Here is a 22,909-nt window from a genome sequence, read left to right on the forward strand (position 1 = left end):
TAAACTCTTCTTAAAGGACACAAAACATGTTTATTTTGTAAATCTTTTTAAATGAGAAATGAACAGGGATCATCAAAGGCAATTTATTTGGTATTTTATCACAGATCAATCAAATCATTGAATTGACTATGTTAAAAAAGATCAAGTAAGTAAAGTACATCACTTAATTCAGAATTTAGGATTATACCTAATAATATGCTGATAACAGTGGATACAAGAGCCAATAGCAGTTTTTAATACTCCAAGCAGTAGAGGTGAATTATGGCTCTTTTGGCTTTCCATACTTCTACGCTTGTTGCAGTGAGCGCGGAGGGTTTGTGCGCTCTCAGGTTACGCGTCTGAAGTTGTGGAGAAGAGGAGACTGAAGACATCCAGACACTTCAAGGAGGAGGAAACTAAAGGCTCACTTCTTTTTGCTTCATTCTTAACGCTGGGAATTACAATTAAGCCATCGGACAGCGGCTGAGGAAAAACGCAAGGAAAACGAATTTGTAGCATTTAACTGGGAAACCAAGCATACCCAACAGTATGCGGTGCAGTTATGGCAGGCAAGGGTAAGACAGTCGTAAGGACGCTGGAGGATTTAACGCTTGATTCTGGTTATGGTGGAGCCGCGGACTCGGTCAGGTCGTCCAGCGTGTCGCTGTGCTGCTCTGACACGCATCAGTCCGTATCGGCTGGGGGCAACTGCTGGCATCTGACGGAATCCATGCACAGCAGACAAAACAGTTTGGACACAGTGAACACCGTCCTGGCGGAGGACACGGAGATACTGGAGTGCTCGGGTCAGTGCGCCAAGCTGCCCGAGCTGGAGGACGTGCCATGGAGCCTCGGCGAGGTGGAGGGCGCACTGAGGAAAGACGAGGAGCTCATGGTGGGCGACCCGCCACCGGAGGTCTTGGCGCGGCTGTCCGCTCTCATCAGCCGCGCTCTGGTGAGGGTAGCCCGGGAGGCGCAGCGGCTCTCTCTGCGCTACGCCAAGTGCACCAAACACGAGATCCAGAGCGCCATCAAGGTGGTGCTATCATGGACCATCTCCGTCAACTGCATCACGGCGGCTCTGAGCGCCCTGTCCCTCTACAACATGAGCACCGGGGACAAGTTCAGCCGAGGCAAGTCGGAGCGCTGCGGGCTGGTGTTCTCCGTGGGGAAGTTCTTCAGGTGGATGGTGGATAGTCGGGTGGCCCTGAGGATCCACGAACACGCGGCCATATACCTGACCGCGTGCATGGAGAGTCTGTTCAGAGAGGTGTTCAGCCGCGTCCTGCGCAGCGCGCTGGTGGAGAGGGACAACGGGATCCCCAAGTTTACGCCGGAGTCACTGGAGCAAGCCATCAGCAACGACTCGGAGATCTGGGGGCTGCTGCAGCCCTACCAACACCTCATCTGCGGCAAGAATTCAAGTGGTAAGAAACGTCCAAAAGAGAGAAAAACCTAAAAGTGTCATGATGATTATTTACACTGAAATTGTTATGCCACTCTTATGTCACCTTGGTGCTGCATTTCTGGGAGCTTGGCTGTGTTTTCCTGACCCCCGATCCACTGTTAAAGCCAGTATAAAAGCCACATCATAGTCAGGTGTCCCCTTAAAGATCCACTGGATTCACATGGAAGTCCACCTGTTCCGAGAAAATGTCTAGAAACAGAATCATGACTCCATTGGAAAGAATGAGTAAAACTCAAATTATTCCAAAACAAACACACACACATTGAGATTCAGATTCAAGTTTGATGATTTTCTCTTCAGGACAATATGATTTAAAACCCCAGTATTTGATCAGAGAATACTTTTTTACAGTGCAAACTTTATGATCATTTGCATATTTGGATGAGTAATATGAACATAGACTGTGTAATTATGCTGCTTATCTGGCTCACTCCCAAACAAAAAAGGACCTGACAGTTTGTTGAATATTTATGACCCTCGGCTCAGACCTCAAAGCCCACCTGTGAAACATAAACTGTCTCTGTTATCCAAAGCCCCCACAGCAACTAAAGTCAGAATAGGTGTTTATGGTTGGAAAGAGATCAAAAAGGGCTCCACTTTCTCCCATCTCTGACACTATTATGTTCTCAGACATCCATTAGAGGCCCCTAATGTTAATGTAAACGGTTGTTTCTGACTGTGAGGAGGAGTGTGGAGTGCGGTTTGTGAGTCGTGATTGTTGCAGGAGCAGGATTTGTGTTTATATTGTGCGCTGCCCTTGTTGCTAATGCTATTACTGTCTCACTCCAGAAGGTGTAAGCTGTCAGTGTGGGCCGGCCCTCTCAGCCAGAGCCCTGAATGAGTTGGCTGAAACTATAAAGCAGAAGGGATTTGAAATGTTATTCCGTATCTTGGAGCCAAAGCGAGCCACGCGATATCGACCCCAAAACAAAACACAAAAACAAATGTTGTTGTTGTGTGCTAATTGTTGCAGCGTGATTGTTTTCTTTCAGCACTCGTGAGAAAACTTAGTAGAAGATGAATTTGGTTGCCTACGTGTTCTGTGGACGAGCCAGTCCTCCGTAATGGCAGCAGAAAAGATTGTTCCAGAAGAAGTGTGGATTTGAAATTGCTCTCATAGGTTCCCTGTGATGTGGTGTGATTGCAAATTCAATATCATGGATGCAGGGTTTTTTTTCTCTAAAATCCAATCTTTTACCTCGGTCATGTGCACCCTATCCACCAACACCACTCAATACACAAGAATGTTTAAAATGAAATTAAACTTAAAGTCTATTAGATCGACATTTAATCCATTTTCATTTTATAATACGAAACATTTATTTGTGATAAGCTACTAAAGTGAGTTTATTTTGAAAGATACATTTTTTGGCTTTGTATGCCTTGATTGTAAAGATAGGATGGGATGGGAATGACATGCGGGAAATGAGCCACAGGTTGGATTTGAACCCGCGCCGCAGTAACCACTTGGCCACCGGCGCTGCACAGACGGTTGATTGAATAGCAAACAAACCAAAATCCCCTCAGAAAATATAATTTCAAACTAATGGTGATGGACTTTTTTACAGAAAACGTAAATTGTACAGTAGTGGGTTAATCAAAAATGAAAATTGGATTTGTTGAAGTATTGGTCGAACAAAAGACTTCAATCTCAAACTGACTTTGACTCCTGTGGATCAGCATTATTTGACACATTTATAGTCCTAAAGAGCGATGGTTATTGATACTTTACGATGAATAGAAAATATCAGCAGAGTGATAATCGACATGTGCAGCCCCAAGGACATTACATGGAGGTAACATGGAGGATTGATAAGGATGGAAACGACGGTTGTTTATCGATTTATCTGTCAAAGATTTTGTCCATTCATCGTCATTGTATATCGGCTTGATATGTCAAAGACGCTGATCACAGTTTTTACAGAGTTCAGCGTAACGCAACGATTAAAAAACCCCCCAAATGATTCAATCTTCTCTCGTGTGAAACAGTGAAAAAAAATAATTCTGAGAGTTGAGTAGCTGGCAACAGATCCCGTTTGTCACTCTCGCCCTTAAGATCCCCGAAACAGTTAATAGATTATCAAAAAATCCATGCACCTATCGATTGAGCTCTTAAATGGATGAGGCAGATTTCCTTTTCCACCCTCTCCCGCCCCTCATTCATCTTCTTCCACCTCATTGTTTCGCATTGATATTCGGTCAGGGGCGAAGACGCAGCACTCGAACGCTTTTGTCTGGAAATTGCTGTTGAGCTGAGAAGCAGGTATTTTCTCTCCGTAGACAGGGCCGCAGAGCCAAGCATGCATCCCCCCCCCCTCCACTCACTCCCACCTGAGGAGCGAGCATCATCCCCTCTCGTGGTGCAGAGGAGGCTTCAGTCTGCACTCACACACACACACACACACACACACACACAGAAAAAGCAGAATGGTGTCATGTTGTTCACAGTTAGGGAGGCCAAAGTGCCACCATTTTTTTACTTCAGCAAACATTTCAACGAGCTGCTTTTTTTTTTTTTTAGTCTCCTGTGGTTTAAGAATAACTCATTAACACGCCTTAAATTTGTTGAGCTGTCAGACCTGGGGCTAAAATAATGAACCATCCTTAATCACACATTAATCAAACGTTGACTCATATGTCTGCGATTTACTCCTTTTCTCTCTCTGTGTGTGTGTGTGTGTGTGTGTGTGTGTGTGTGTGTGTGTGTGTGTGTGTGTGTGTGTGTGTGTGTGTGTGTGTGTGTGTGTGCTTCTGAGCAAAACAAAGCTGATGAGAAGGAGTTTAGTCAGCAGTGAGCCCTTCTGGTGAGAAAACATGGTCTCCTGTTTAAGATTTCACCTGGGGAACCAAAGGCGTGCGGCACATAATGACTAAATATACGTTTGCCGTGCGCTCCCCCTGACCGTACGAGACAGCTCTCTGTGCTCTGACTAATGAGCACAGCTAAACGGAGGCTTTTTCTCCACGAGCTCGTTGCCACTCAACCCGTTACAATCTGGAGTTCTAACATTTACAGCATAAAAAAAAGAAAAGAAGCATTGTCGACGGTGAATAGCATTTCAGGTGAACGAGCGCAACGAGACTGAATAAAGAGGCAGAAAAGTCAGCGCACTGAATGTCCTTCGAGTTTTCTTTTATCTGGGTTAGAGCGGCGTTTCAGCACAAGAATGAGCTGATTCAATGTGTGCATGCTCGGTAATAACCTTACTAACACTGATTCTGAAACTAGGAACACCTAAACCATGATTAACGGTCTACAGGTGGAGGGAGAGGCCGTTAAACATAGGCCGGTCTGTTTTGATTAAGATGTCCTGCTGTTTGTTGAAGCCTTTGAAACAACTCATTTTTTGTTTTGTTTTTTGCTTTTTATTGATTTTATTATAGACTTTAAAATCACTGAAAGGATCTTCACAGACATTAAACTTGTTATTTTTTTCTTATTTCAAATCTCTGTTGTTGAGGTTTGGTTAGGTAAATGGTAAATTGACTTGAGCTTATAAAGCACTTTTCTTGTCTTCTGACTACTCAAAGTGTTTTTACACCGCAGGTCACACCTACACATTCACACACTGATGGTCGAGGCTGCTGTGTAAAGAGTCCATCAGAAGTAACTAATCCCATTCATACTGATGAAGCAGCAGGAGCAACTTGGGGTTAAGTGTCTTGCCCAAGGACACATTGGACATGTAGCTGAAGGAGCTGGGTACTGAACACCCGACCTTCCAGTGGAGAGATGACGACTCTACCAACTGAGCCACAGCCGCCCGCCCCTTAGGTTCAACACTTCAGTAGTTTCAGTGGCTCAGATTGGTCTGAGCAGCGTCTTCCTGCAGACGCATTGATGGAAAAATAACAACCGAGTTTCACCTTTGAATGGCTCATTTGACTCCCAGGCAGCTCAGTTGACGAGTCAGATATATAGGTTTTTAAAATATCCAAACAGGAAGTAAAGTTCCCTTAGCCGAAGACAGTAAAAAATACAAATTAAAGGCAAAAGCAAAAACACTTTTCAAATGTCTTCAACTTCTGAGAAATGCCTCTCAACAAGGAGTCACCGTCTTTAACTCTGTCTCTTCCCAGTCCTGCTAAATCTCCAAATGTCAAGTGACCTCAGGAAACATGCAGCCCCGCTCACGCTTCTGAACCTGCCGGGGCGCTGTGGAAATCTGGGATCCCGGATGACTTTGATTGCATCTGATTATGTGCGTTATTTGCTGTGACCTTCCCCCAAGGAGCCACTCCCGACCTCTGCAGGAAAGATGACACAACATAATGAAATTGCGTAGCCTGCTATAGTCAGTCTATTAAATTATCAGAGGGGTGTCTGTTCTCCCTCCTCCTCCTCCTTCCTTCCTCCTTCTTCCCTTGCTGTCTTTCACACCATATTTTATTGTGTTTACTGCGAGAGAGGGTGGGCTTCAGAGTTTGCATATTTATTTTCCACTGTGGGTTTTTAATAAGCCCGGCTCATAACCGCGTGATTCTGGCAAAGGCCTTTTGTTGTCCATTCTGTTATTATTTTCCGCCTGTCCTCCCCCTCCTTGGGGTGGACTCGCAGATGAGCAGACAGATTGCTGACGCTCTGTCGGAGAAGCGAGCAATCGGGCAGGCAAGATGGTGGTGATGGATCTTAATGTTTTGGTAACTTCATAACACCAAAGGCTGCACCCCTTCCCCTCTAGCAGTCTTCATTTCGATTCCGTTTTTAGCAATGATAAGTGGTTGCGAAGTCATATGTGCTTTTTTTTTTTTTTTTTAAACTAAGACGTATTTTATGAGCTGCATCCATTTCTAGATCTGCTCATTTTTACCCGGCGAGTGAGAATATTGACTTTTATCTGCGGGGGATCCAAAAGCATCAGTAACTTCAACTCTGGGCAAGTGGGACCAGCCCCCCCCCAAAAAATGATGGTGGTTTTTATTACTTCCATGTCATTGGAGCGTGGATCCCCTTTCCTTTTTCAGAAACTAGGTGAACGCAGTGGGTCAGAGATGAGATAATGAGAGGAGTGAGAGAGAGAGCGCTGAATGCCTAATGCTGAGAGGGAGGAAGAGAAAGCAGGCTGGAGTGTCAGCTGGAGGAGGAGGAGGAGGAGGAGGAGGGGGGTGATGGTGGTGGTGGTGGTGGTGAGGGGGCACTGGCGCAGGGTCCCTGTGAGATATAATTATGCAGCCCTCTTTAATTAACACTGGTGCTTATCTGGTAGTCATTAAGATTAGGAATTAGCAACGGGAAACGCCAGGGAGCCGCAGAGAACAAAGATGATAATTCCTCTCATTCATTTCTAATACCTGGTGTGCAGGTCTGCGTCGGTACGTTTCATCTGATCGCTTTGTGTGGCTGTGGAAAAATTTCAATGGTCTTCACTGAACTGAGAAACTTTGACGCCACCTGTCCTTGATGTAGAAACTATTTTTTTTGGGACCACAGGCTACAAGGAAAATATATTAGCCCTTGGACACATTAAGTCTGGACTTTTAGTGCCTTACCTTAAAGGCTTTATATGTGATGTTTCACACTTAAATGTAGAAATCAAGTATCTCCTCTGAAAATAACTCTGTGAGTCATGACTGTCTACAATGGGTGTAACACCCGAGTCCCACTGTCTGTGATGTTTTCAGAGTTTCAGAGTCCTATCTTCACTTTGTTTACATCGCCCGGACGGCCGGCTGACTCCTCCCCTCGTGTATAAAAGTTGTTTAATTGAGGGACTAGAGAAAAGAAGAATAACATACTGTACTCACTGCTTAACTGTGTTTCTAGATCACGCTCATTTCAGGTAAATTTACATGCAGTGTGAAGATACCAGCATAATAAAGATCGCTAGCATTAGCATGCTAACACGACAATGCAGCGCGAGTTGTTTTGGTTTCATGCTGGTGCTCAAGGGCGACATCTGCTGGATCAAAAAGAATATATCTGATTTGCAACAATTTTATTTGGGTTCCACATTGTGTAGGTAAAGAAGATGTAGCACTGTTAGCTAAGCCGTCGTAGCAAACAAATACATCAATCTGCTGTTGTTTGTTTTATCAATTTGGTTGATTTTGTGGTGTTGAAAAGGAGGCTGAACTGTTGCTTTAAAAGCCCAGAGTGCATTTGGTAGACTGCTGAAAGGCTGCATTTCATTTTTTCATGTGGAGTTTAAAAAAAGTACCATGACATAATGCATTTCAAGCACGTTCATTCCTCCTGTTGTTTCTTCACCCTTTACTCCCCTTTTTTTTTTTTTTTTTTGTAACGTTTGACACTCATGTTCATGCCTGTGTTGAAAGACCTTTACAAGTAATCCGTTCCATCTGCTGACCCCTTGATCCGTGTTTTGGGCGTGAAGTCTGTACAACAGGTGGTTGTTTTGGTATTGGAGTGAGCCGTGCTGATGACTTCACTCTGCACTCACACTTCGGCGGGGTGAGGAAAGGAATCAAAGGAAACAATGCTGCAATGTCAAAATGACCTAATTGTCACAATCCCAAGTTAGCAGAAAAAAAAATCCTACTGTGAGATTTGATGACACACATCCTGGACGTCTTCAGGATGAGACGCACGGCGCTCCTTTGATGTCGACACAATATTTTGTGACAGCCGCTGTCAGAGCGTACTGTGTTATTTGTTGTTTTCTGTCAGTGGTACACAACTTAAGTCAACACTTGTGTCCTTAAGGGACGTCTGAAACAACGTCAGATTTGATGCTACTTTTGCTTTTATCTCAACTTCGTAAGAAAATCTGTTTTTTTCTGTTCCTCTAAGAATAAAAAGGACTTTTGCAGCTTACTTTTTTTCCCGTTAAAAAAAAAAGTCACAGAAATGCCAGAGGACGATGTCAACAGACTCACAAGACACATCAAGGTTCAGTTCACACAAATTACAAAAGTTCACATTTTTTGTACTTATCCCAGATGGTCTCCAGTCATGCAGAAACTTTGGTTTCACTTCTGAGTTTAAGATCATGCAGGTCATTTGTTAAATGTGTTTTTCCCTTCTGCTGCACTTCCAATGTTCAATGACCTGAATAAATCAGTGTTAAACCTGCTCCCAACGTTGGAATCATTTGTTTGGTTCCTTTCTTTAAAGGGTCATTTCACCCAGAAATACAAGAAAAAATATTCTTCTCTTGTTGCATCACAGGGTTGTGTGAAACATGTTGCGACTGTCGGATAACAGAAATTTGTTGAGAGTCATTAAGAGTACACATTTGAACAAAACAGCGACCCCGGGTCCTTTTAAATATATTTTAACTTTTAGAGAGTTTTTCAAATGCTTTATTAAAATGCCTCAAAGCCTCAACGTAACTCCCTTTGAGGAAGCTGAAGAACCTCAGAGATTCAAATTAAACCTTGAAAAATGAAACCAAAAGCATCTCAATTTAATCACCAGTATGCCAAAAAAAAGTAGAAGTGAAAACAGAATCAGGAAAACCTTTTTAGACAGAGGGGGTATTTTAGACCAGTACAATCCCTCCTACACAACATAAGCATAAAGTTACAAGGTATTAAAAATGATAAGGAGTGGACGACATATGCAAAACTGTACAATTAAATACAACATAATGTATAGAAATAAATAGGAATATATAAGAAAGTAGGATGTACAGATGTGTATCCAAATTATACCTATAAGTTTAAATCAGCTTTGTAAAATCAAAAGTAGGACGTGTCCTGGCTGTGTTTGTGGTTATATCACATAGTCTGCAAAGCTGCGAGGTTTTAGTCTCACCGTTTGCATTTGTGGTCAAACTACATTATATCCTGTCAGCTACACTGTATGTTTTCATTGTTCTGCCTCTTAAGATTTCTGTTATCTCAGCGAACAGTCTCCCGCACTGGGCCTGTGGTTTTTCTTTGAACTCTATGACCTTCTTCTGATCACACATTAAGCACAAATATTCATTTAAAAAAAAAAGAAAAAAAAAAGCTTTACTTGAGCAGGACCTTAAATTCTAACAAACCAAGCAGCTCATATTTCTGTGAAGACACCACTATGACTACAGATATTGATTGGTTTTGAGTCTTTGATGCTACTGTATGAGTCAAGCTATTGAGTGGTTGTGAAATGTTTGACTTACTGTAATACGGATATCATCCTTAGACGAGGAATGAGGATGTTGAAAAGAAAACACATCCTTTTACAAACACCTTTTTTTAGTCATTGTCTTTCTGGGCTTTTTTGTGATTGCCTTTTGGACCATATGACCATGGAGCCCGACCGATTTATCGACCAGCCGATAATATCGGCCGATATCTGGATATCCAGTGACTATCAGTATCGGCTGATTTCATTGAAATATGCACTGATATTACAAGAGTTATTCACAAGTCAATTTTGATTTGAGTTTCATTGTATTAAACTAGCAATTCTCTTTTACCAGCAGAGGGGGCGCTATATGGATTACAACAAGCATTATCACTCACGATAAATGTGTATATATGTCTACAGATCGAACATAGAACCAAGAAAGATATATCGGCCAATATATCGGTATGTGATTTGATAAAATCCTGAATATTGATTTTGGAATCGGTCCCAAAAACCCTGTATCGCTCAGGCCCTACACAAAAGTGACAATAATTAATTAAATTATTTTTCGATGTTATAGAAGAAGAGCTCGACTCTAGAATTTATTAGCACAATAAAAACATTTTGTCGGCACTCATTAACAGATTGTGTCAGAAAGCAAAATAAAACTGACCACTGGCTGATTGCCGTTTTTGACGTTCATTAAATTGATTGTCACACATACAAAGTGTGGGATGCAATCATATCAATTCAACAATATTTTTCTAGCCGAGTCTGGCCACTCATTACTACCCAGCTCTTGTGCTTTTGAATTATGCAGCAGGCTAGATGACTTACATTGTTCTAGCACCATGTGAGTTTGTTTTTTTAAAAGCAGCAAGCATCAATCAGAGCTCACCCACTTGCTTATTATCCTCTCCCTTCCTATTATTTCACACACTTACTACGCACTCCTGGGGCTTAAATTATTTCTGTGAAGAGGAATACGTTTATAAGAAACTAACTACAGCAAATGTATTTTGTTCTGAGTTCCCTGTGCCGACTTTGTATGCAGAAGTTGACACTCGGCTCTCTGCTGACTGTACTTCCAAAAATGAATGACGGATGCTTATCTCTCTGCTGACGCCTTTTTCTCCAGACTATTTCTCAGCTTTTTCCCTCCTCAAGTCCAACAACATTCGATGGTTTCACCCTGTGTTGAATTCATGAAAAGATACAAGAAATAGGACGGACGTGGTGTGGCTACTGTGCATATTTTGTAATAATTTCTCCATGAGGACAAAGCTGCTTCTGGATGTATTTGTGGAGACAGTGTCTAGGCTGCAGGGCCTCTGGGTGTTTGGTTCCCCATGGCAGTGATTGACTGACATCTGAAAGCTCTTGTTGCCGGGAGACAAGCTGACAATTTAGAAGCTGCATAGCCTCATATAGCCTTCAACATTTGATTTATGATGTCTCCCTATTTCCTTATTTGATCTGTTTGGCTAACCAGCTGAAAAGTTATCATGGCTTGCTGAAATTTGCACTTAGCTCCACCTGACAACCGCTAGCTAGCAAATAGCCAAGCTGTAGAAACAGTTAGTGCTCTGTGTCACCCAAAATGTTGTACTTTCTCGGTCCAGGTTCCAGGTGTTGCATGCATTTCTTTTTAAAAATATGTGGAAAGAAAGAAGTGTACATCTCTAGCCCGTCTGCCCTCGCTGGGGCAGTCCCTGTCCTTTCTGCAAACTGACATTTTGTTCCCTCCAGTAGACCTGGTTTCCTGTATATTTTATGAGAAACCTCTCACAGAATCAGGAAGTCTTTCATGTCTCTCGCCTTTTACCCCCGCGCACAAAGTCTTTTATGTTTTCTACTTGCGATGGCTCCGAGGTGCTTCAGTTGACCTCAGCTTGTTTTGTAAGCTTCGGGGTCGACGCCTTCCTGTTGCGCTGCACGCTGGCGGGTCACATTTTTCGCTCAGTGTGAACACTGATATTCAGCTAATGTCTCCCAGCAGCCTCGATAAGCGCAGATTACTGCAAACTATGACATGATTACTTGGCTTCCACAACTCTGTCCAATGTGTTTGAGCAGAAGTGATTAAAGGCTTTGCGAAAATCAACAAGAAATGTTTTTTTTATTCACAGTTCTTCTGATGCCTATCCATATTTATACAGGATCCAAGCCAAGGAAGGACCTCTATTTTCTTGTCATGTGTTTTTTATTTGAATGTCACATCGACTTGTGAGAGAAAAGCAATCCAACTGAAGGCCAATCATTTTGTTTCTGTTACTCAGCTGTAATTTTAAGTGTGGAGGAGCTGCAATGAGTTGGTTTGAAAGGATCAAAGAGAGAGATTAAGAGCTGGATGTTGGCATTTCTACCAGTTGAATCATTCAATAAAAATAAAAAAAACATCTCACATAAGAGATGTCAGCTGGACTCAGATGATGGTGCATCTTTGCATCTTTCTTCGGCTTACACCCTAATTTGTCAGCCCGTGTTGAGCTCTGTAACGGTTGTGTAATACTTCTGAGTTTTGCACCAAATGCTGCGTTCACTGACTCTGCTCCTGAAGCTGACAGACTGAATGTTTTACCACGATTGAACTTCTCCAATCTCGAGTCAGTAGCACAGGTCTTCACAGGAATAAACTCTATTTAAATGCAGAATCTGTTGGCATAGGATCAGATTTTGGTGTCAGAAGATTCCAGTTTCCATTCATTGTCCCATTATAGTTGACATTGACAACTGGTTTTCAGCATTAGTTGTACAACGGAAAATACGGCAGTGGAGAGTGAAGGGGACAGAAGACATTCCTGTAATGCTGACCTGGAATCCATTAAAAGTCATCAGCTCTAACTAATATTAATAAAACAATATCTGTAAATACGTACAGCTGATATTCCACTCTTGGACGTCGTTTCTCAGCTCAGTTCTGGAGAAGGAGAGGGGGAGACTGTGTCTGTGGTCAGTAAAGTGGACATGGATTAAATAGAGCCATGTCCTTGTGTTCCCTGAGCTGCAGGGTTTCATTGTGTCGTGTGTCACATCCCCAGAAGTCAAGCGGACTCCTCTGCACGCCGCCGCGGCTTTTAATTAATGATGGGACGAGTGCTGGATCAGTTTCTGGCCGCTCCCAGGTGGTGATGGGAAATTAGGCTCCTTGCTCTGGGGAGAACCATCTGTTGCCACCGCAACACAAATAGGCTAATGATAGGGACACTGAGCATTCTGGGTAATGGAGTTTTAGGGGACTCACAGTTTTATCAGTGGTGTTGGATTTGACCTTTTAGGGCAAAGCTTTGTCACTACTTCCATTTTCAGCTCATAGACACACCAAAATGTGAAACATTTACAGCCAACTTCTTTCTATTTCTAGTTATGTCACCATATTTGTTTTTGCTAGGAGATTCCTGGTTCGAATCCCATTCAGACAGAAGCAGATGAAACAGTAATGCTTAACAAGAAACTGCTTATTTTAGTGCTTTTACCCGTTCAAATATTACAATCTTCTTGATTTGGCGAGGAGGAGACCTCTGTGATCAGTTCTACTGATGAGACAAACACTTAAATATCTATTTGAGACTGTAGAGTTTATAACCAGTGATTTTCCTGCTCCTGCTTTGGTGTGTGTTCAATGATTCAGCTGAATAAAAGTCTAGATATCAGACTGGGAAAAAAAAAAAAACGCAGGCAGACTCAGGGTCTTTCTCGACTGATGATGAGAATAGTTTGCTTTATAGGCGGCAGCTCTCGGGAATACCCTTTGTGATTCAAACCCACACTTCTCCTAAAAATTGCACTCAGAACACATCCTCCCTCCCCCTGTTCTCCTTTCCTTTTTTTTTGTACTTACTACTCTATTTAATCCCGACTTGACAGGAGCAAACGCCAACTCACACAGAGACTGCAATTGTTTTAAAGCCCACGGTTACATAAGCTGTTTCTCAATGACCGCCCATTGACAAACAGTGGCAACAGTGACACAGTCTCACATACAGTGTTACTGACAACTCTGAGTGGCTGTAAACTTCACTCACGTAAGGATGTAGCAATTTAGTGCGCTGTTTTTGTGTAGGCAGTGACACTCTCTCCCACTGACATGAGGCATTTCATAACAGCTACAAGACAGACATTTCAAAAAGTAGTTCTGCTCAATGCAACCATTGCATGATGAATCCCCCCCCCCAAAAAAAAAATCTGATCCTACTTCTTGTGCTGAGAATTCTTAGTTTGATGTGCAACTAAGCCTGATCCCTTATCCTCTCCATGAGAAAATCCATCTCCCATGGAAACAGATTTGTTGTAAGAAAGTGACTAATTCTCAAGCACATTATAAACAGGAGTCTTAAAGGTATGCAGCTGAATGAGGTGTTATTGTGTGGGAGGTTTGGTTTGAAGTACCATGTTTCTCTGTTTATCGGAAAGTGACGGTCGTGGGTGATTTAGGGGGAGGGGGGGAGGATTGCAAGCCGCTAAAAATAACTGTTCCTTTTACGGATATATGTGGTTAGTCACTGGAACTGGCTCCAAAAAAAATACCTGGCTTCATTAGCTCCTATCACGCAATGACATTTAATCTTTTTTTTCAGCAGGAAAAAAAAACAAACTATTACCAGTTTTTGAAAAGGTCTTCTGACCCTCTAATGCTCAACATATCATGCTGAAGAATTTGAAGAGATTGCTAGAGGCAAGACGTTGGTAATATTGGTGCTTGTGTTCTGGTTACATTTGAAAAAAATTAAAAATTATCCTGTTTTTTGGGGCCTTTTTGCATTTATTACATAGGACAGCTGAAGAGACAAGCTGCTAGTTAAAAGTTGTAGTTTGAAAGTCTCACCCTGACAGCAAATCATAGACAGGCAATGACTGAATCTTCAGCAAACAGTCACATGACGAGAGAAGGGGCTGCTAACTGAGCTGCTATGATATTCATTCATTTTCAGGAAGCTTCAAGGGTTCTTTGAAAACCAGAGAAAAAAAAACAACAACCGGAAAAACGTTGTTTAAAACAAACACAAGGACCTTGAAATGAGTAGAAACACCAAATACAGCAGCTTGAACTCAAGAGTCCTGGGGCTCTTCGACAATTTCCAGTGGAGTTTTTCAATGAGGCTGCAAGCTGAGCTGCCGGTTCTCCTTCATATAGTTTAATGTTTACATGAAAAAAAAAAAACATGACTTGATACCACAAACAGGTTGTAGTGGGACAATGAGCAGTTTGCAATCTTAGACGCTCTGATGAGAAAATTTCAACACATCAACAGAGCTACTGATACAGCGTATGGGGAGACAATGAGACAACACATCACTTTTATAAAGTTTAGGTCGTTTGATACCGTTTTTTTTTTTCCAAGACTGCAACTGCTAACCATGCAGATTCTTTATGGGGATAATTCACCCTACTGTAGAAATAAGAAGCTTTGCATTTCACTGCCAAATTCAATTCTATTGACAAATACTGACCTCGCTGAAGCCCTGGTTTTACTAATAGGGTCCTTATGTTCTGCTTTGTGTATTGGAAGGAAAACTTATTAGGGAGAGCGAATATTATAAAATCAATTCACGGCACGGCAGGTTTCTGTAAGACAAAATGCAAACAAAAGAAAGAGCCACTCTGCTCCTACTGAGAGATCTAAAAACCTGCTCCAAGGACTCAAATAGAGATGTTTTTAAAAAGAGAAAACTGAATCCTTGATCAGATCAAATATTAATTTATCCAAAATAAATATTTCTCCCACTCATCCATCAGCCTGCTGCCAATCCTGCTTCCTCTCCTTACACGGCATCTCGTTTAAGATATGCGTACACCTCTCAGCTCTACTATGATACTACATAATACAAATTACCCTCTTGTTGTTTTCTCTCATGTGTGAGTTTTCTTACTCCGCTACGCCGCATGTCTGGTTGAACCTGCTTTGCGTCATCCTGCAGCCCTTTTTTGGCCGACGTGACAGACGTGTAGAGGCAACACCGCGTTGTAGACAGGTTGCATCACAGCCTCTGTTTACCTAAATCCTGCTCCTTTGCCAGAAACCAGCTTACAGAGGGCGTGCGAATCGGCACACAAAACAGGTGTCTGGACACACATTGACGCTGGAACATGTTGATGTTGCTGCACCTGTGGGGAATGTTTGGGGGTTATGACATATTTTAACTCCGTTCTGAAAATTTAAATCTAAAACTACATTTAAGTTCACTCTTTAAAGGAGTGAAACAGCAAAAATTCTTGATTTTGAAAAAACATTTTTCTTCTCTAAAAGCCTCTAAAGCAGCTGAACACACACATTCAGTATTTCTCTACTTTTCATGACTCTGACTCACATAATGCAGTTTCCAGCCTGTCATTCCAAAGGTGCATTCATACCTCTTCATTCAGAGGTTATGATCTTGATATTAATCTGTGGAGATTGCAATCTGTGGCTCAAATTGTCTGTATTGTGAATAAAAAAACACTGACAGGACAAAAGCATGTTTGAAACATGAAAGACCTTTACACCTGCGGTCAGTATCATGAAGTGAAAGAGAAAGTGTAAAAAGGTTACTGCAGGAAATGTAACACAACCTGTTTACGATGAATATCTGTCTCGGGTTTCTGCTTCCTGTGAAATCAGACGCTGAGCTTCAAATATAAAAACCACACTCCAATAACCCTTAAAATCAACTGTTACTCCAGCTTAATTCTCTTTTCTCCATAGCTGACCTGTCGCTCCTTTCCCGCTCTCTCTCTCTCTCTCTCTCTCCCTGATTTCAGACTCTGTCCACTGTCCTATGTCTACAGCAAAGGCACAAAAATACAACTTTAAAAAAAGAAAACTGAATAGATCTCAAAATGTAGAATCCGGCAGGTTGTATAGTTAAAAAATCATTTCTGTTCACTTCATTTTGTAAATCCTTTGCTTGTTGTGACAGTGACAGAAGTTCTCACAGATCAAAGTGCAGGTGAACAATGCTGCATTGTCACTCGCCTGCTGCTGCACCCAGGTGTAACAAAGAGAGTTTGTGTAACTGTGTTTTTGTTGGATGTATTCCCACAAAGCGGTCTTTTTTACACATTATAATTTCATAACATGTTAATGTAAGCTCGCGGAAAAACTCTCTTGATGCGTTTAAGAGCTTCGATCTCGGAGCCCTGCCATTATCGAGTGCGAGAGTTTGAGGCATTCAGGCGTATCATGCAACGCCAAGTTTATCCAGCCAAGAACTCATCCACCTATGCTAATGCACACCTACACACGGCAAGCAGCATGATACCGTCCCTGCTTCCGACACATAATCCTCCGGCTTCTCGGCTGCACATTTATTTTTTATTTTTTCCCACACTCCCCTAAAAAGACAAGCACTCAATCTCATCCGCATACCCACAATCCATCATCACGTCCCAGAGGCTGCCGGGTACCGTCATCAGAATACAGTTTGTGTGATTTGTTTTTTTTGGCTTGTTTTCGCCTGTGAATGCATCATCAGGGGGGTGGCAGCAGCATCTATCTCCCTGACCTGCATTTTTGCTCGTTAAAAGCTCCGTTTAAATGTGTGAGTCAGACTGAGGCAATATGAGTGTGCATAAAATGTAGAGGCATAATATCAGGGTGGATTTTTTTTACTTTAGATTAAGCAGAAAAATCACAGAATATACGTGTCATTGGTATACTGTATTTATTTTCCACAAGTATTTGATAACTGCATTTGAGGGATCAAAACAAGAAATCTATCTATCCATCCATCAGTATTGGTATTGACCCCTTAAAACACATATCAGTCATATCATATCATAAGTAGAGAAATTAGGCGGAAAACTGTTTTTACTTGTTTTTCCTCAAACAAAGAAAAGCAGTTTAAATAATTTAAAACTGAGAATTCAACAGATTTAAATGCATCAAATTGAATTAATCTTTTTATTCAGTCGTCCCTCGGTTAAAAACTTAATTTTAAAGTTAGCGATAGGCCGAGTCATTGAGGGCATTTTACAGTTTCGCTGCAAAACATCAGGGCCAATTTTTCTCTCTTTCAATAAATCATCAAACAAATCACAGAATGAACTCAGAGGTTGTTCATTCTCTCAGTTGGTTTCAGCCACAGTGAATGAGTACAGCTATTCAGCTGATTTAGTGTCGCACAGAACATTTCAGACACATTTAATCTGCAAATCAAGATTTTTTAGAAATCATTTTTGAACTGTTCAAGCTCTGTTTCAGTGTGCGTGTCTTTGTCGTCCCTGAAATCTTTAAAATGAGTCCACCTTGTCTGCGTCTCTTCCTCCATTAGCTCTTTAGTCATTATCTTAAATTGAATCATTGGGGCTCAGTGTTTTATGATTTTATACATTAGCATATTTCATATTTTAACTAGGCTCTTAATGCATCACGCAGCTCTTTTCTTCTAAACCGTGCTGCAGGTCGTAGAGAATCAAATCAAATACCTACTTTTGTTGCTCTATTCCAAACATCCATTGACATCTCCGTCACCGTGTCTCCGTCCATTTCTCTAAAACGCTCACGTAAAACCATTAATTGATTTTTCCGGGGGCCATTGGGAGCCAGAGAAACGAGCTGTAAACACAACGCTGACATATTGTACCTCATAAAGCTGAGATGGGGGAACTTGTCAGCGAACACTCCTCTTGTTTAAACACACAGCTTTAACACCGGGAAGCATTAGTATTCATTTGGAGTCGTGTTTCTGTTTCGTCTGATGAATGTAATTCCAATATTCACTCTCTCGCCGCTTTTTTTTTTTTTTTTTAGCTCTCTTTGTGATCTTTATAAACTCCTGAGGGAGATATGTGGCTCTGCTAAACGCTCCATTATAATGAGCCGGGAGCTAACTCTGTCTGTTAGCTGTTCAGTGTTTGACAAAGTAGCCGCCTTCTGCTGCATACGAGATTTATTAGACAGGTTAAAGTCAAATAAAAACAGTACATTTACAGGTTTGGATAAGAAAAGAACGAGGTAAGATTTGTTATGATCCATACAGGTGAGGGGAAGCACACATACAACGCTTATATCTGCTAATTAGTCACAAAGTAGTGTCTTTCAAATATGAACCAATCGTCCCTCAGCTTGACATTAACCTTGGCCAAAAACAAGTAACATGTAATTCAACGATTTTGTGTACTTATCACCATTTGCCTACCTGAAATTGTCCCTGTTTGCTGGACGTCTGCAGCTATTTCCTGCCAACGTTTCTCTCGTTCGTAGCTGTCGGACAATTTGCGCAGGCGCTATCAGGACTGAAAAAAGCCCTAAGGCTTGGGGAAGGCTCGTGTGCAGTCGTACGACCAACATTTCAAACATGCCAGAAATTCATCTGACAGGTCGGGAACAGCTGATCCGGTCACGATCAGCCCTCTCGCCGTCCTGTACACACTGCACGACAAACGACGGGCGATCATGTTTGAAATGAAGCCCGGCTTCAAAATCAGTCATGAGCCTCAAAAATCGTGGGTGAGAATCGTCCGGAAATCTCACAGTGTATGCTCGGCCTTATCAACTTTAGCACAATGACGGTAAAGCAAGTGGAAACTGTGGCCTCGTGTTCTGTTCTGTTGCTATTTTTGGTTCTTTTAGGGCTTTTAGGAGTGAAAAATCAAATGTTCTGTTCTGCATCACTGAACCAGCTGTGGTACTGACTCCAGCTAACTCCACAGCCAGTGATGGAGCTGATCGTGGACGAGGTGGTTACTCTAAGTGACCCCAACCTACAAAGAGAGGAAATGTCAAATAGATATCGACTGGGAGTGAGCACATGGATGTTTTATAGAAGAGTGAGCAGCACAAACCAAACTCGGGAGTCCGCCATTGTTGTAGTCGTCCATTTAAGCGCGTATAGCTCTCGACTGGAAGCGTAATGCACATGTGCGAAATCGCCGTTCTGTGAAGCGGTAACAAACATGTGCGCAAGGCCACTCTTTTAAGAAGTAATGATGTTTTACAAGTCTACACAACGTTTTCAAAAAGTTCAACTCTGGGACTCGTTTTCAGGCGCCCAAAACGCTGTCACCGTATAGACGAGCATCCAAAACGCAACAAAAGATTGGCTTTTTTGGTTGCAGTGGTTGCCTCGAGATCACTTCCCTCTGGACGTTTCCACAGCTGCCCTTTCTTCTTCTCTTTCCCTAACTCTCTCTGTCTCTCTGCTGGAAGTAGATGGCTGTGAAATTGACCAGGAAACATCAATCAGTCATTCATTTCCTGGTCTACCCCGCTCCTCTACCCCTCTGGTCTTGTACCAGCAGGTTTTTTTTATTCTGAGTCTCTTCTCGGCTGCATGAATGTCCGCCTCCTCTTGGGAAAGACCGAGGCTCATAGTGTTTTTTGTATCCTTGTGTAAGCGCAGCACGGTGTCGGTGTATCGTTTAGAAACCTCATTCCAGAGGTTAGAAAGTGATGCAGAGGAGAGATAACAGAGCTCTCCCTGCTGAGAGATGGATTGGAAGTCAGAGATTTATTTATGTATTATTTAAAGCACACATCGAGAGGAGCATTGGAAAGTGTGTCAGGCTATAAACCTCGTAACATTCTGATATGAAAAAAAAAAACGTTTTGTGCTGTTTGTTTATCAACTAAAAATCCCTCAAAAATATGAATGTGAAAAGGTTATAAAATAATAAATTAAACAATCAAAAAGCAGTTTAAAATGGAATACATTTAAATTATAAAAACAAAACTATGATAAATCAGCCGCCAAAAGATTAAAGTGACAAATGAAAATGAAAATGAAAATGACAAAACATAATAATTCCAATAAATATGTCATAGCACTTTTAAAGCTTAGACAGAAAGAATTCATGCTTCACATCACCGCCCAACTTTTTAATCTTTTATGTTGTCGTCACTTTGTTAGCGCGTAGCAGTTTGTGTGTTAGCGCGGGATCGTTAGCATGACAACGGGGACCGAATGTCGTCGAGAGACCAATTTGTGCTTTTATTGTCGGCCTGTCCCGAGTGTCGGGCGCGTTCTGTCGTCGTGATTGTGCGTGTTCATCTGAGCATGAGCCTTCATACATAGAGAACATTTTGGATGTGACACTGTTAATCACTGGAGTGTACAGGCGCACACACACACACACACACACACACACACACACACACACACACACAAACATCCGGATGTGTGTTTGTTCACTCTGTCAGGGGGAAATAAACAACTTCCCCTCCACCTTTTCTGACGAGGAATCAAGCGTGTGTGAGAAATGTTCTGCCGGGTTATCTTTTCTTTTTGAAGGATTAATTGAAAATACACTTCTGTCATGTTCAAACACTTTCACACTCTGACAGAAGAAGCCGCTTCCTGTCGCTGAAATGGAAGTTTTTGTCCCCTTGAAGCATCTTTGTGTTTGATCTGAATCAACAAAGAGGCGTCTCCTTCTTGTCTTGCATAAATTGAAGCATTGAACTTTGATTTCCAGGCAGCAGACGGTTGTACAGAAAGTTGAAGTTGTCTTGTTTTTTCTGCTGTTTTTTCGTTGTAATATTGTGACCGCAGGTTTGTGTTTGTGTGTCACCCAGAAACGTCAATCACTCTGCTGGTTGTGGCTTCTGGCGTTTTGGCAGCTTGTTCTCTGTATTTAGTCACCATAAGTTGAATATTTTAGGGTCACTTTGTTGGAACAAATTTGCAATTTTAATTTTCCATGTGGGCCGTGGCAAGTTGTGATTGACATTTTTAAAATATTTTTGACACTTTACAGACCGACATGTATTTTTTTTTTGTCATCTAGAGAGTGACGGAAAAAACATAATTAGTGGTGGGCGCAGTATTCAGATCATTTACATAAGTAAAAGTAGCAAAAGCATGGACCCACCGACAAAACAGCTCGACAGCACTTCATGTGGCTCCAGCAGCCGGGGATCAAACCTTCATTTGGTTATTCAAATAGTTTGAACAGGTTTCAATGTTTTGGAAATGATCACATTCTGTGAGAAAATTCATAAAAGTGAAACCCCTTCAGTTCTGCCTCCTCCGTCTGAGACCGCCCGACAGAGCTCACTTTTCCCCTTTCCTTTTTCCTCTCTCTTGTTTTGTCTTTGTTTGCCGTCTATTCAATTCTCTTCTGGTTTATTGCTCAGTAACTGCCTTGACTTCCCACCTGCACATGTCTTGTATGCTCTTTTTTTTTTGTATCGTCTAGCAACAAAAAAAAATTCCATCTCTATTTTTACATTTTCAACTTTCTATGAAATGGAGTTGCACAAACCCAACGATTCAAACTAAAGCAGATCAGGTACATTGTTTAAAATAAGTCGCTTACATAGAATTACAAACTCATTTCTCTCTGCTTTGCTTGATCCCAGAAGAACGGGACTCAGCTTCTTTTTTGTTTTTGTTTACAAGTATGTGTCGTGATCATCAGCTCATGTTACTGACTGTTTAGTGGTTTCTGAATGACTTCTTGTTTTTACTTTAAATATCGGCAAACAGAATCAAAGCTCCCTGCATGACACGACATCCCATGATCCTCCTCTGTGACTCTGCACCACATGCTTGTTGGCGCTCATGTGTATTGTGGGTTTGGTTAGAGAGGATTTCTGAGGAAAACAAACATGTGTATACATTTGTAGAAAGCTGGTGATGGCCTTCTTGTGTATCTCCTTTATCTCCGAGTTTTCTTTACAACAGTGACACACAGAAACATATTCTTTCACACGGCTGATATCTGATAGAATGCACCTCGTTTATTATTATCATTGCTTCTCTAATTATTTGAAAAAACCATCGGACTGTGTCGTGCATAAATGGCCGTCCTCATTCATGCACTGCCTGCTCCGACCTCCACCTCAGCTTTAAGGAAGTGTAGACAACAGGAACAAGAGCAATACAAAGGAGAAATCCTTCCTGCATCTTATCTCATTTATCTGTTCTTGCATAACAATGAGTAAGGTCTTCTACCTGCTTTTTGTAAAGCGACTGAAGATAACATTTGTTATGTATTGGCGCTCTACACATATTGATTGACTGATTGATGGAAGCCATCTCTTTGTGTGTTGTTTCTCATGTTTCTCTGAGTCCATGAGGGGTTTCTGTGCTAGCTGTCTGCGTCTCCTCCCGCGGGTGAAAGACGTCCCGTAAATCTGGAAGGTCTGAAACGGTCAATAGCTTAAAATGAGAAAGTGTTTGCCTGTTGTGTTCGTCCCGTAATAGACTGTCTTTCCCGTCTCCCTTTGCTCCCTGCACAGTGCATTGTGGGATTACGCTCCCCTGTGATGAATAGATTGGCTGGGATCAAGCTAAATTAGATTTCCAATAGACTTCCTCTTTTCTGAGCGAGGCGGTTCAAATAGCCTCCAGATTGTCCTCCGAGTAGATTTGCAGCTCTGCAGAGTCTTTAAATGTGCTTTTTTTTTTTAAAGATCTCCTGCTCCCCTCAGAGTCCCTCTCTGAAAAACTAAGACTCGATGTAATAAGGCCCAGCGCTAAAAAAAAACAAAAAAAAACTGCTACCTAATGCAGAAATTGACAGC

The 22,909-nt window shown here is 41.8% G+C and overlaps 1 protein-coding gene across 1 annotated transcript in view; it reads left to right on the plus strand.

Moving 5' to 3' along the window:
- The first annotated feature begins 313 nt into the window (after positions 1-313).
- Positions 314-22,909, plus strand: part of LOC109993590 (ankyrin repeat and BTB/POZ domain-containing protein 3-A) — a 168,494-nt gene continuing 145,898 nt past the window's right edge. Inside the window, exon 1 of the mRNA XM_065951116.1 lies at positions 314-1,406. Coding sequence (XP_065807188.1) covers positions 542-1,406 — 865 coding nt within the window. The 5' untranslated portion in view covers positions 314-541. The remainder of the gene's footprint in view (positions 1,407-22,909) is intronic.

Source organism: Labrus bergylta, chromosome 23, assembly GCF_963930695.1.
Source record: "Labrus bergylta chromosome 23, fLabBer1.1, whole genome shotgun sequence".
In the NCBI taxonomy this organism is placed as follows: Eukaryota; Metazoa; Chordata; class Actinopteri; order Labriformes; family Labridae; genus Labrus; species Labrus bergylta.